The 16,116-nt window shown below is 37.9% G+C and overlaps 1 protein-coding gene across 1 annotated transcript in view; it reads right to left on the minus strand.

Annotated features, from left to right (window-relative positions):
• LOC139726499 (death-associated protein kinase 1-like) overlaps positions 1-16,116 on the minus strand; it is a 164,500-nt gene that overhangs the window by 107,887 nt on the left and 40,497 nt on the right. Inside the window, exons 4-5 of the mRNA XM_071637456.1 lie at positions 9,624-9,747; positions 7,689-7,737 (exon numbers count right to left, since the gene is read on the minus strand). Of these exons, the coding sequence (XP_071493557.1) occupies positions 7,689-7,737; positions 9,624-9,747 (173 nt within the window). The remainder of the gene's footprint in view (positions 1-7,688; positions 7,738-9,623; positions 9,748-16,116) is intronic.

Raw genomic sequence — 16,116 nt, forward strand, 5'->3', positions numbered from 1 at the left:
ACACTTTTACTTAAAAAATTTTATCTGAGGGAAGCTGTCGGCAAGACACTTAAGCTTTGAGTGCCGGCAACACCCTTTGGTGGGAATTTTTATCCTACTTCAAGGTAACACCTCTATCATACTGTTCACATGTTGCTTGGATCTTGTGCCTGTTTTCACTAACTACCAGAGCCATGCAGAAAAGTTTAATGTCTTCATGTTATCATCCATCATGTCTTAGAATACTATAAAGAGAAATTATCTGGTTATTCAATCATTTTTTACCAGTTTTTTAAGTGGAAAGCAAAGGATTTCAAGAAACATTCAGAAACTACCTTTTTTTTTAATTTCAGGTAAATAGATATTGCATAATTGGTTGATCTGATTGATTTATGAATGCAATGACCCATGGAAAGAACAATGTGCACCTCTCCATAGTTAGATTTGGGATAACTATTTGGGTATGTTTAACCCATTGATGACGAGTCCTGAGTATACTCAGGCAGGTGTTTATGGGAAATGCGTGTTGATAGCAAAATCAGTCCATCCTCAACGGGTTAAAATGATTGAAGCCATACTTAGCACACAAGATATACAATACCATACTCATCAAAACTATGTATAACTGTTGATTTCATTTTTCCAGAGTCCTAGTAAAGGGAGAATAGTGCAGAGGGAATTTTCACACTCATCAACAATTCAAAACTATGAAATATTGACCTTATCACGATACAAATGAAGCACAAGAGATACATATCTCGATGAATACAGCATTCAAGAGTAGTGTAATGCAGTATTTACGAGCTCACTAGGAGGAATATCCCGCTGTATTCTAAAACTAAGACTGAAAAAGGTCATGGTAGTTATGATCATGGGTGATGTTGAAATTCTTCGGCAGCTTGCATTTCACACCATTATGCTCACAACCAAGTGAGTGGGGACACGATCATCCTCCTGATTAGTCGACGCTTCGCTTCTCATTATTCTGCGACGCCGGGGCGAAAGTGCAAAATCATGGTTATTTCAGCGGAGTGCTTCGTAGATGCACGCATGAGTAATCCCCAATGAGAATTCCCCCCCCCCCCCCCCCGAACAAAAGCAGGATGCGCGCAAACAACACACAAATGTGGATGAAAAACAATCGAGTGAAGCCCCGTTGACAATCACGCACCCAAAACAAGTTTGGATCAAGAAATGACAGACGACCTCACTCCCCTTATTCCCCACAATTTGGATTTTTTTTTTTCGTCGTGGCATTTCCAGAGCAAACTGAAGATTGCTATCAATTTAGGATGCAGATTGAGGAAGAACACGCATGATAAGGCAAGGCTAATGTGCCCGCGGCTGCCTCACAGAATGGAGAATTTTCTCTTGATGATCACAAATACTGGATGATGCAGTACACTTCTGAATTGTAAGCAGCCATCACAGATAATGCATTGCAATCTGCACGGTCAGACTGCTTTAATGCAGCAAATTAAATTTAACAGAAATGGCACAGTTTTGTAATGATAGAAGTGCTTACAAAGAGAAATATGGACATTGCAAAATGGCATGACATAACTTGCATTCTGGCTCAACTATTAAAATGAACTGGAAATTCCCAAACATCCAATAAAGGATTGCTGTCTAAAACATACAAGAAATCATCCAATTGCTAATGGAATGAGAGTGTATGATCTATGAATATTTCAATATTCAACAAACTGAATTACTAAATTCAAACAGTTTTGCAACAGTAGTTTGCATATTTCCAACATCAACTGACATCTGTAAAACAAAGATCAACAATGTCACCTTCAAGTAGTCAGCCGGGGCAGAACAGAATGAGTTTAATTTGTACAAACTCTTTTTTTAGAAACATGTATACATATTTTTGTGCACTGTTATGCCTTGAGTCTCATGTCTGTAATGTGTGAGAGCCAACCATAAATGTGCAAGTATACTCTCCTGAAATTCTGCACAATACAGGAAGAAGAACAGATTTTCATTATTCTTTCAACAGACCTACGTGTATATAAAAAAAAATAGTGATAACAAACATGAACAGGTACAAGATGTATAATAGGTGGTCTAGGGTTTATTCACATAACTACAAATCCTGCCATGCTTGTTTACATGCATTGTAGAAGATCACAGCTCTACGACAAGCTCATTAATGCGGTACATGTCCAAAGGACCCTGTGGATAAGAAGTCAGGTGACCTCTACTATTTCTCCATCTCCTTCTCCGCGTCGCTCGATTGAGTGCATTAGGCTTCATCTTTGTCACTTCCAGTGAAATACATTCAGCCACTAATGCGAATGCTTTATGAGAACAACTTGGCCTTTACCCTGAGAAGGTCCTTTATCTTCAGATGCAAACTAGAAATGTCGCTACAGCGACTGGTTATACCCCCACCAAACAACATTTCATAAGCTCTGGTCAAAACAACATTTCATAAGCTTTGGTCAAAAAACTGAGGAAGTAGTTAAATCCACAAGATCTTTCCTTGATCTTCTGCCATTAATATGCCGTTACCATGGCAACGTACTTTCAGGTACTGTCGAAAAAAGCGTCTTGCACATCTACAACCAAAGGCACACATCTGTACCAAGTTTCATGGAAATTGGGCAAAAACTGAGGAAGTAGTTTGCAACACAAAATTTTCCATCATTTTGGCTCATAATATGTGAGCTGTTACCATGGCAACATACTTTTTGTCACTGTCAAGAAATGTGTCATGCTGACCTATATCCTAAGACAAACATTCAATATGAATTCCATGAGAATTGGAAGCACACTGATGAAGCAGTTTTGCCATGAAGCATTTTGCCCTATATTTTACCAATAGCATGCCGTTACCATGGCAACGCACTTTTTGCCACTGCGGAAATATGTGTCTTGCACATTAACATATTCAGATGAACATCTGTACCTAATTTCATAAAAATTGATCAAAAACTGTGGGAGGAGTTCGCGACGCAAGATTTGTACCCATTTTTGCCCATAATATGCCGTTACCATGGCAACGTACTTTTGGGTACTGTCAAAAAATACGTCTTGCACATCTACAACCCAAGGCACACATCTGTGCCAAGTTTTATGGGAATCGGTTGAAAACTGAGGAAGTAGTTCGCGACGCAAGATTTGCAACGGACCGACCGCCCGACCGACCGCCCGACCGCCCGACCGACCGTCCGCTGATTCCTATATACCCCCTTCAAACTTCGTTTGGCGGGGGTATAAAAACACATCAGAAAATTAACCCTTACAGTGCTTCTTTTTCACACACTGGAGGACTGCTTTCCTCGCTGATTGGCAGAGATATCTTGAAGCTAACTGTCAATGCATAGAGATTAGTTAATCCCCCTTATCTGTATTATGTCACCATGGTTTTCCTGTTGAACTGAAGCACATTGCTACACCACAGAGAATCCGTTCAAAAGTTATGAAGTTTTTAAGTTGACGCTCTGTCACTGCTGGATGAGAAGACTACTACAGCTTGTCACGTCACATACACTGTGTATAATGATAACAAAGAAAATATAAAGAAAATTCAACACATTTTCACTTTTCTTGCATAACAAAAGAACACCTGCTTTGCCTCTTTCAGAAGGCACGAGAAATAATATCACCCTTAACATATGTCGGTGACAAGTCGAGGAAATGTGCACTTTGAAAATTCACACATTTTGAACAGATTGAGCGATTTTTCCGAAACTTTCACTGATGTATTCTACTAATACTGCTGCATTCATTCAATCCACATTGTATATGAAGGTGAACTTTTCCTTTGATAATCTACAACTACAGTGTAGGTCAGGTTTGGATGAATTGTTGAATGCTAATGGGAAATCTTGACAAGTTAAAGGGACTGTACAGTACTGGTTGAGGTGGGGATTCATGTTTTGAACATTCCTAAGTTACAAAGTGAGAAAATGACAAACCTCTTATGAAATATGAAAGAGCATGTAATTTTAAGAAGGATTCTACGTTTATTTGACGAAAATTGGTTTTCAAATGGCTAAGATATCAAAGAAAGTGATATAGGTTTAATAAAAGGCGACAGGCCACGCCTTTCATTAGGATCTCTTTGTTTCACTTTTTGGATATCTCAGCCATTTCAAAACCAATTTTCATCAAATAAACTTTTGATCCCCCTTAGAATCGCATGCTCTTTGACATCTCATAGAGTGGTTTCTGAATATCTTGCAAAACGTTAACAGCTAAATCCTCACCTCAACCAGAACTGTACACATCCTTTAAGATATGGTGTAAGTGTCTCAATACATAAAACTGTTGATCACCCGAAGCAAATGACATTGTTGATGAGGTCACACATTTCACTGATCAGTAATCAACCACATCTACTTAACCCTCGTGAAACTATTTCCGTTGCGAAACTATCCAGAAGCTTGCCTACTGGTTTCCATATGAGAATAGTATTTATATGATTACTTCCTCCATATGACACATAATGACTCAAACATCCTTTGTAAAAAAAAAAAAAAAAAAAAAAAAAAAGATTTATTGATGATTAATTCATACGAATGAATCATTTGATAATACCACTACACTGCCCAAAACCATTGTGAAGGAAAAATATAAAACTGCACTATCATAAAAGGCAAAAGTGCTTTGCAACATGAGCACACATACAAAAATTGAAGTACATGTGTACAATGTATTTCTTACAAGAGAAGGTGGGATTCACAGGTATACTACTTTCTTTTTTTTTGTTGTTGTTGTAATGATAAGCATTTGATATCAAAGTTTGCTGTGAGTGCATTTTCTTGTTTGAAATAGAGAAATCTTTGTTCTAATATCATCTATCATGATTTCTTGTAATGCTTTGTACCTTGGTGTTTCTTTCATTCCAGCTGGTTGCTGAAATAGGATACAAGTTGGTTGTTTCCTGTAACACATTTTCCACAAAAGCCTGCAATAGATGCAGTTTAATAGTTCAATGCATGCCATCCTATTCTCTGATGAAGCATACTTTCAATAAAAAGCTTTTAAATTGCTTTTCACAATTTTACTGCTCACAACTTTTTTTTTCCCCTGAAATTTTCTGCTTGAATCTGATGAAAGGAATAAAAAATATTTCTTGTATTTGCTCTGTGGCTAAATTGGCTTCTTCAGGACATTCCACACCAGATGTTTTATGACAACTAAAGTTGAATGGTAACTATAATTTCTGTGTTATGAAGGAACAGTTGAATTTTGTAATACAGAAATGACAAACAACACCAACTCACCATTTCCCTATCAAAGATGTGCCAACAGAGGCAGTATCATCTGTGGTTAAGGTTCCCTTCCACATTTGACATTTCATTGACAGGTGACATTTGACTTCATCATCATATTCAGAGATGCTGGAAGTCTGACAACACAAGTTACCACAATGCCACAGTGAGAAATTGAGAACACAGTGGTATACTGGATATAGACTCTGGGTGCTTAGGCTAGAGATTGTGGGTTCAAGACCCTCTCTGCATGTGCATCCTTTGACGTGGTCCTTTATCTACTGTACCCATCTCAACTCAGATGTATTTACAGAAAGCTGTCAACATTGGTAGAACTGATCGATGTTCACTGGAAGAACACTGCTCACTCTGGGGAAGCTACCCTGGATACACCCTGGATACCCTGGGCCAAATTAAGATCACTGCTACTTAAAATTAAGATATTTCTTGCCATGTATTTCACATTCCCGAGGACTCTGTTACAGCATGTTTTCCAATTACCCTAATATCTCTGAATAATCCAGATGAGTTATAAATCCCAACTGTAAAAAAAAAAAAAAAAAAAAAATGGGCACCAGTAGCTTTCTCTGCCACTATGTTTATTCGGCCAACGAGATTCACAAAGTGCGAGCAGATAAAGCGCCAAAAAAATATGACGCAGCAGGCCATAACACCACCATCAAGACAAGACCAGCTGGTGGCATCTTGTGCTCCAATAATCACCTTACCACCAGCCTGTCAAATCTGATACACTCAAACACATCTCATTCCCCGAGCCGGGGATCAAATCGTTCCGGCGGCCCTTCTTGCGTCATCTCAACGCTCATCTGATTTCAGCGATTTCAGCATGCCCATCGCAGGCAAAAAAAGAAAAGAAAAAAAGAAGATAACAAACAGTCGGTATGATCAGCGATATTGAAAAAGCAATTTGCCAGATAGAACCAACACTGTAAACACTACAGACAGCCAAGCGTAACATCTCATCATTTGTGCATGAAAGGCACATAATCTGTCATATTCTTGCCTGATGTACTACTGACCAAATATTTCTTCCCTCCACAGGACAACACCTTTTTGTTGAGTAAACAGATATATGGGTATAGCTTGTATCACTGTCTAATGCCAATCACCTTCCCCCTTTTTTTTTTTCCTTTTTTTTTTTTTTTTTTGGGGGGGGGGGGGGGGGAGTTGCCAGCGATAGCTGTGAAGAATTTTCATACCAACCAAAAAGAAAAATAGATGAAATGAAAGATGAACTGATCAAAGGATAATGAGACATATGTCAAGGCAATTACATTCTGGTGTTCTGACCAGACCATAATGCCCTATGGCATTTCATTGTCAATCACTGAATAATAATGGACTTTTGTCAGTGGCACACAATGCTTTTATTAATGCTATGGTGACATACATTCTTTCCATTTTGCCTCACCTATTATTGTTCAAACCTGCGTATTGAATTGTTTTTTAACATTACCTTTTTATATATATCATGTACAATTTGAAATACTTCATGCTATACTTCAATCCACAGAGCATATTTTTATCTTTTTAAAGATGGCAAATCCTAATGAATATATTTATATTTTTTCCATCTTATCGTCTCACAAGCTTATAAAAGTTTGTTTTTGTGGCATATTTGCTTTAAAGAAAAAGAGAATGATATTTTGCCTGATTTCAGCATTTATTATTTTTTGTTTCTCACTGTATCTTCTTGTAAACTCATGTACCGGTACTGGGGTGCAACATTTACATTATGTACACACATGCAGTCTATATTCCGACAAATATGGTATCTTTAATGGAAAAAGACTGCCCGCATTCTGGTGAACATACCATACATGTACAATAATACAGTCTCTATCAGCACACACATCTGACTTGTTGTCATTTCTAAAGTTTCATGAGCCTGAATTCACTGACTCCTTTTTAAGGAAATGACTGAATTAAAGACATCTGAATGTCACAGCATTTTGTTAAGTCAAACCTTGGTATACTCTGCAGCTAGGGATGTTGAAGATCACTATAAGAATCTCTACCCAAATTCTTTTTAGACAAAAAGGTCTTGTGGTGCATAAACAGAAGGTTTACTCTGTTTTATAGACTAGGGTATTCCCCTTTTCTACGTACATACAGTGTATCTTGCACCTAAAAAAAGAAAGAAAAGAAAAGAGAACAAAAGCTTCCATGCTGCCATCACATAATATTTGTCATTATGAAAATTCTCATACATCATTCTCTACTAATCTAGCTGAAAAATTGAATGCCCAAGTGTTCTTCGGAGGTTACAAAACATGTACAGAAATGATCTCATCTGCAAATTTAAATAACAAGCAAAGTTCAATGAAATTGGATCAAAGTGTGAAAATTAACATTTTTCCAACTTTTGCAGTTGGCAAAAAAAAAAAGTGTTGAAGGGACAAGAGGAAATAGGGCAGGGCTAGGGATGGAGCAGAAGATTGGAATCTAGGTTGTCCTTACCACATGTCAGCTGAGAGACTCAGGGGCTCAAAGTTGATCACCTCGGGAGCTGTGGGGAGGAAAGAAAGAGCATTGCCTGCTTGGAAATGATACAATCTATTGCTCGGTCAATTTCCCATTTCAAAATTGGACGTTGTCTTGGTTTCAAAAAAAGTATAGATCTGCATCTAGCATTTGTTGAAAGTGGGACTGATTGACAAACTTAAACCAGAAACTGAAACTAAATGTATTTCGCATCAATGGCATAGAAATATTAACCCTCTCACGGCAACCATGTTACAATGCCATTGGCACACGTATGTAAACAGGTTACTGCGGGTGAATTATAGAGTTGGCAGTTTGTTATCACTGATCATAAAGAATGATTAACAGGAGCCATACATGTACTTCATTCTTTGTACGGGTGAGTCCAGTCTCTCTAAGCCTATAAATTCAACAACTCTGACATGAATCATGACTATCATCCATTTTGAAGACGCTTGATCTTTCTAGTGTCCGTTACTTTCACAGGTACAACTGCAAATTTCTCCATATAATTATGCACTTACCTAAAGTGATTTTACTCAGAAGATTTATAGCTTTTATGGTCACCTACAAATGGGTTCTGTAGCTGGCCCCTAAATAGTAACCTGTATTGTTTCAAATTCTGATTGCAATATCTAGCTTAACTTTATTCCAGTGCTGAGGTAAATTTGGCCGTGGCCCAAATACCCACTGAAACCCACCGGCACTGTACTCATTCCTAAATATTTACAATTCGATGCAGCAAATCTTACATGAATATAATGGGAGCAAGCCTCTTTCAGAGGAATTCGCCAGCTCCCCAAAGCTCAACACTTATTACAAATATCTTGGATTATCTGATGACTTGTACAAATCCCTGACTCAATGCCTTTTGTGGTTCAATTCAGTTGTAAATACAGTTATAAAATCAGTCTGTGAATTACCATTTGTTGTGGTTCAATTCAGCTGTAAATACCGCTATATAGAATTAGTCTGTGAATTGACATATTTGAAATTGTGGACAGACCACACTATAAAACTGCAACGAAATTCATCCTACTTGTAGATGCATAAATCAACAACTCTGTTGTCCATTGTATGTGGTTGCATGCTACTGTAGCTGGATTTAATCCAATCATCATCCTTTCTTGAATTATCTGATGACTTGTGCAAATCCCTGACTCAATGCCTTTTGCAGTTCAATTCAGCTGTAAATACAGCTATATTGTATACAAAATTAGTCTGCGAAATACCATTCAAAATTGAGGACAGACCACACTAAAAAACTGCAATGAAATTTCCCCAATACGCATAAACCAACAACTCTGTTGTCCATTGTATGTGGTTGCATGCCACTGTAGCTGGATTTAATCCATTCATAAATGTTTAACCCTTCTTTGCCAGGGACTTCGGAGAGTATGCACAACTCTATGGGGTCCCCCCCCCCCCCCCCCTGCCAAATGGCACTTAAGGCTCACAAAAGGTTAAAGGGGATAGGTATAGTAACTGATCAGTGGGAATCAGTGGGAATGCTAGGGGATGATTGTTCCAATCCTTGTGGGATTCATTTAAGAATACATTATGTATCTATTGTTGTGTGAAAATTATTTGCTTCAGAATGGTCTCATATTAAAGTATTCAAATGCGCAGTTCAATGTTTCCATGTTAGCATGCCTGTACAGTGACGGGGCATTAAAGTGCACATCACTTGAATATGAGACCGTTCTGAAGCAAATAATTTTCACACAACAATGGATACATAATGTACTCTTCAATGAATCCCACAAGAATTGGAACAATCACCCCCAGCATTCCTACTGATTCCCACTGATCAGTTACTAGCTATCCCCTTTAAAGCACACAAGGGGTTAAGTAATCCAGCAAATCTGCAGACTTATGATTGGAGAGGAAGGTTCCAGTCCGTTTCCTTACCCACAAACTCTGCTGTTCCCATCATGTCCCTGACCTCCTCCCCCGGAAGGATTTTCCGGGAGAGGCCAAAGTCGATCAGTTTGATGTTCTGGCTGTTACGATTCAGGAGCATGATGTTCTCCGGCTGCAGCAGGAAATAATGACAGAGAGATTGGAAAAGTTACATCAATATCCCTAAATAGCATCAAGAATACATTCAACTTATATCGTGGTCAATGAAGGCTGAAGTCAACTCCTTGACTCGTTGAGGACGAGTCCCGAGTATACTCAGGCAGGTGTCTATGGGAAATGTGTGTTGTAGCAAAATCAGTCCGTCCTCAACGGGTTAACTGAAACTTAGCATAATTATTACCATATGACTGCGAGAACAAACTGTTGAAATGTCCACAAAAATACACTGCATAATTATGTCCTTTCAACACACACAAACAGTGAAGAAGCAAAACAATATGGAGCAGCTTTTTTAAAAAGTGTACATAAAACTGTAGAATATTGGTCAATAAGCAAGTCTGAATTTGAGCAAAGATATATCAGTTTTAAATGGTGTCCATGAATATGTATTCTTCAAAAAAAAAAAGTCTGTTGTACACTTTGATTATCCACGCTGAAATTATCATTGTGCACTCTGTAATACTCTATTAAATAAATATTATTTTTAGCTAGAAAAAGACGGATCTACCGGCACTTTCTTCTCTCATCAATTTATTAAAGCTGTTTTGCGCAAGAGAAAAAAAAAGGCCAATAATCACGATGATCACAAACAAAATCTCCTACAGCAAAGTGCACCATTTATAGAATGCTGATGGAGCCAAAAGAGAACACGGATGTATTTCGTGGCATCGGTCAATGGAATTTCTCCAGCGTAGGAGAATTAAAGTAAGGATAATTGGCTCTCCGCATGAATAATCCAGAATCTCAGCATCATCGAGTATCAAATCCTCTGGTCTGCTAGCACGTAGGAGACGAGCTTCGCTAATTCTGGACTACCGTTGCCCTAGTTATTCTGCTTAGGTCATACTGGAGCAATCCACAAATTGGCTTACTGTATAGTGTAAATCGCTTCATGTGGAGAGAGAGCGGTTTGAGGTTTTCTAATATGTTCCTATGATACCACTCATGTAAGTCTTTCATGGTATTAGCACTTCCTCCTGAGTGTTCTGCTTATAAAGACTTCCTATGAAATTATCTGTGACAGAATATCTATTCCACTTTTTATTAGAACCACTTTGTTTTACTTTGTTTCTGGATATCTCGGCCATTTCAAAGCCGATTTTCATCAAATAAACTTTTAATTCCTCTTAGAATTATATGGTTTGTAATATTTCATATATATACATGTACATGGTTTCTAATTACATGTATTTCACAAAAAGTTAAAGACTGAATGTCACTTCCATCCCTTTAAAGTAGCAATCCAGTGGGAGTGTTGTGAGGTCATGATATCAACGTTTCATCTAATTTGCAAAAATGTAATTCTGCCTTATACACAACTGCATGAATCTTTTTTGTTCAAGTTCCAGGGCTGAAATTACAATTTATATCCTCAATGAGCAGAAAACGAATCATTTTTTTTGAACAGGTCAGTCCCACACCTCCACAGATAAAGGCAAATTGCACTGAACTACAAAAGTTTTCTAAGAAAATCGTCATTCATAATTTAGCATGTGATGAAAAAAAAATGACAGGGATCTCGATTATAATATTGTCCTGTCAAAATAAGATTATTTGAATGCAAAATGCTTCCAAATGAAAAACTCCATTCAAAAGGCATGAGCAGTGACTCTAATACTCAAAACTGGTATAATTAGCAGGTCACCCAACTGAATCTTTAAGGGGGATCATGTGCACAATACAGACCTGTCGTCATGGCAACTGAATTAACAATGTGATTATGTTGATTGACGAGTCTCCTGACTACTTCCAGTAATGGAAGACAACTTCCTGTTTCATATCATTTCTTTTGACACCTCCCAGGAAAGAGGGATGAATGACTGTGGAGAGTTTCTTGCTGGAATTCCAGTGACCCCTTCCGAAGGGAACACACATCAAATGTGATCATTTATTTGTAATCAAGCTGCATCGGTGCCGATTTGAATTTAATGTGCCTTGATTGAAGTTTTAATTCTGATCTTGTTTGACAAGTTACGTACCTGTACCTTGCCACAAATGCATTCTGGAACCACTGTAATTCACTAAGAAAAAAAAAACATTCTTTTTGTACGTTTTTTTAACTCAATATTTGTGTTGGTACTATGTGTATGATGAGGACTTTTTCTTCATTTCTGCAGATAAACTTTTTTTTTTGCTTCATCCTCCCCCATATTCTTTATACATTTCATTTCCAGTGTCTTGTGGATAATAAACTGCAATATTTCAGTCCTTGATGTAACCCCTTCACCCCTCTCCCCTCTCTTGCCATATATTTGCAAGGTTGTAGAACTTGTAGTTTACCTTTTGAAACTCTAACACTGGAGAAAAGTAAACAGATTGAGGAAACAGACAGATATTCATTCATGTGTCACAACTGGCTGTTCAAAGTCAGATGGGCAGGGATGCACATTAACCCATGTTTTCTACTGGTCTAAAATGCTGTGCATGTATAGGAAACACAATCCAACATGCACATCAAAGGTACCTTGAACATGCTGACTGAACATTACTTTACATCTTTAAGACATTAGGGAGCTTTAGATTTTCGTGACGGGGGACGTTAAGAGGAAAAAACCTATTCTGAGCATGCGCAGAACCGCGCGTCAGGTCGATCTATTTTTAGCTTGCGTCGCCTGAGTTTTTCACTACGCATACTGCACATGGGCTATCTTTACGTCCACACAGTTTGCAACGTAGAGGGCTACTTCATGCACCAATCATATGGGGGCGCGATTTTATTTTTATACATTGTGTCCCAGCGTAATCTAAAGCTACTTTTCAACACGACCAGGGCAGAGGGGAACGTCCAGCACATCATCGTCTCAAACGTCCGCGCGTCAAAATCTAAAGCTCCCTATTATCCAAGAGCAGGGGCAGATCGAGGAATTCTGTAAAGAGGGGGCACCTTCACCAATACTAAGGGGGGTGCACGCACCCCTCCCCCATTTTTTCTTTTTATTTCTTTTGTTTTAACAGAAAGTAAAGAGGGCGAGCACTAGGTGCGCTCCCCCCTGGATCTGCAACTGAAGAGTAAAACATAATGCAAACTGTACAGTGATTTACCACACAAAAATACTCTAACTAGTGCAAAGTAAACAGACTAATGATTATGATACGATCACAGAAGCATTACATGTAATTGTGACTGTTTTATGTATTTGTACACACACCAAAAATGGTAGAAGTTATGGTAAAATTTTTGAACGGACACATTTTCCTCTTTCAATTGAAGACATAGGTCTATGTATGTGGCATGTTTTAAGACAAAGCTTCAGTGATCAAATTCCTTGGTCCAAAGTCCATGAAAAAAAAAAAGAATTAATAGTGTGTAGTGTAAAGACTGAAATCCTTTTTTTGTTTATTAGTTTGTTTATTTTGTTGTCAATGTTATTCATTTACTCTTGCTTTGTTTGTTATTGTCAATGTTTCACTCGGTGGGGGGAGGGGGGGGAGGTCTGCACTAAAGTAATCAACAGATTAGCAAATTCTTCTAGTGTCTGAGTTGTTTGTTCATGGTAAACATTTCAAAGCTCGGGATTTGCACAATTTGCCTGATTCGGAACACAGCAATCTTCACCTTTCGACTCACGGATCTGTACTGGACCGAAAATTCCAGTGAAATCCAGCCCCGATAAGAAGGGATAGGATCCGGATTCTGCTGCGGTTAGCGGGGATCATAATATATGGCAGCCATTTTGAGAAGTGGATCCAAGTACAAGTAGCATTTCCTACTCGAAGTACAATCGCCTTCCTATGTAGGCACATTACCAACTAATAGCTTCCTGATCTTTGACTTACAGGGCATTACCAGTAAATTCCATCTGAAAAAAAAAAGAAAAAAGGATATAGTAGAAAGTGTCACAAATTCTTCATTATAAACATTACTAAATAGATCCATTTATTCATGAAACCACCATAAATTCGTTCAGATTCTAGTAGAGAATTGTGACCAGCCGGCAACAATGCAAACTGATACAGCAACAGTAATAAGAAAAACAATAATAAAAATAGAAAATCTTTGAACGGCTCTGATTATCAGTATTACTATTTTTATTTATCATCATGATCATATCAAACAAAAACAATATCCTTTCCAGTAATTTAATTTTGTGAATATAATTTACTTTTTTTTTCTTTTTCTTTTTTTTTCTTTTTTTTTGGGGGGACATACTGTTGATTATAATTTAATACACATTCTTTTATCACGCACATACTCGCTTCCCTAAGGGGGGGGGGGGGGGGGGGGGGGGGAGACATACTGTTAATTATAATTTAATACACATTCTTTTATCACGCACATACTCGCTTCCCTAAGTTTGAACTGGTATTCAGTTTCAGGGCTGTTTTGTTGTGTTGTTATTTTTCATCTCTGCATACATGTAGTACAATACCTTTACATAGTACCATGGTAATGTGATATGTACATTGTACCTTGCAATCCTATGCTCATAGATGTCGGGTCAAAATCCACTTGGTAAACATTTTACAGTAAACATACTTTAAAAACATTGTGCTGTTTTTACGTTTGGGTATACAACATATTTCTGTCTACCGGCACATCTATGCAGGAGTAAAGGTACCATCAATCCCATTATAAACCTGTTGCCATCCAAACCTTGATCACGCCATTAGACTTTACATGTTTGTATGTGACTTCCCGGCTCAATACCCACAAAAGGTCACAGTATGAGATTCTCTTTAATGGACCACAATGGTCATTTGGGTTGACCGACTAAAATCTCTAAAGCTTGTTTTGCTTGGGAAAACAGTCTCTTCTCTACATGTACCTTCTGTCAAAATTTGGCACCTTAAAATAAAACAAAAATTGAGATATTAGCAGTTTCTCTTGTCCACATTTTTTCAGACAGGCTCTGCTTCACTCTGAGTGATACTTCTGCACAGTACGCCAAAGTGACCATTATCTTTAAATCCACTATTCTTCCTCTTCTATGAAACTGCACTTCCTAATTCTCTCTTATTTCAATCACTTTTTGAATGGGTTAGGATGGTCAAATTCTAACAGGTTATAGATCATTTTAAAGCTTAGAGCTTACTCTTACTTAAAGTAGAAAAGTGAAAATTCATTTTGGCCTACTTTTTGTGGGTTTTGAGCCGGGTGGTCACATATGCTGTGACCCTACAGCTCTGTGGAGCAGCATCGAGATGGTAGGGTGGATGACCTTTTTCCAAAATTGCTTTTCATCCACCAACTACACGTCATGGGTATGAATCATCCATATATTGGGTACAAATAATGCATGATGCACTACGGCAGAATACCCATCAGTTAGCTGATATATGATTTATATTTCAGGAGCAGGATAGCTTTCAAATTAATCACATTATGGGCATGCAGTACAGCGAATTTTTGGTGGACTAACACAATTATGAAACTGACTAAGCTAGAGCCAGTTTCACTAGCAGGAGTGTATACATATAAATGTATCTAACAGACTTATACAAATTTGTACGCTACAAAGCTGACAAAGGAAATGTAATTTATACCATCATAACGTGCACAAATTACTTATTTTTCTTTCTTGTAATTGGAGTGATTTAAATTGGACAATTAGCCTCTTTATTGTCAAATTCAATTACAGATAAACTCTACATACATTGGTTCTTCATCTAACATCACAAGCTTTGCCATTCTACTCTAGAAGGCCTATGAAATAACATTACCAACACTGGATGCAGATGTAACTATTTACTCTGCCAACACTCAAAACGCCTGGTACATTGTACCCGGTAGTCAAGGTCACTTAACCTATACTGATGTATGATTCATCGCTACTGCTACAATTTGTAGGTGATTCTGGATGATGTCCAAATATTTGCCATGACCAGAAATGAAAGAATCTATCCACACAACGAGTTTGGACTGATTTGGGCTATGCTAGCACCCAATACCAGGCTGTCGTATTGATGTACAGTGTCGACATAATTCAGTTGAATGACTACTCAGGAAATTGAAGTCAACAGAAATGAGACTGCTGACAATAAGGCAAAATCCATTTTGTGATAATTTAGAGCAATTAATTTCTAGTCTGGACGTGGATAATGACATATTTCAAGATTGCAGAAATAAGAAATGGAGAAAAAAAAATCAGGCGTAAAGCAACAGTCATCGCATAGTAGAGCTCTTCATTTGAAGTCAGTATATCACATGGGTACACTTGGTTTGCGGTTCACCATGTATGTATAGTCCTTAGAAGGACTGTTGAAATGACAGGAGAAAGATAGAAAGAAAGGTTGGATGAGAGGTGAGAATTGAGTAAGAGTATTCTTTCTGGAGTGAGTGTAGTCCTGAAAAGGACTGTGAACCAAGGAAGTATGGAACCAA

This window comes from Diadema antillarum, unplaced genomic scaffold (assembly GCF_040938485.1).
Source record: "Diadema antillarum isolate AM-2024a unplaced genomic scaffold, OU_Dant_1.0 seq00000085_RagTag, whole genome shotgun sequence".
In the NCBI taxonomy this organism is placed as follows: Eukaryota; Metazoa; Echinodermata; class Echinoidea; order Diadematoida; family Diadematidae; genus Diadema; species Diadema antillarum.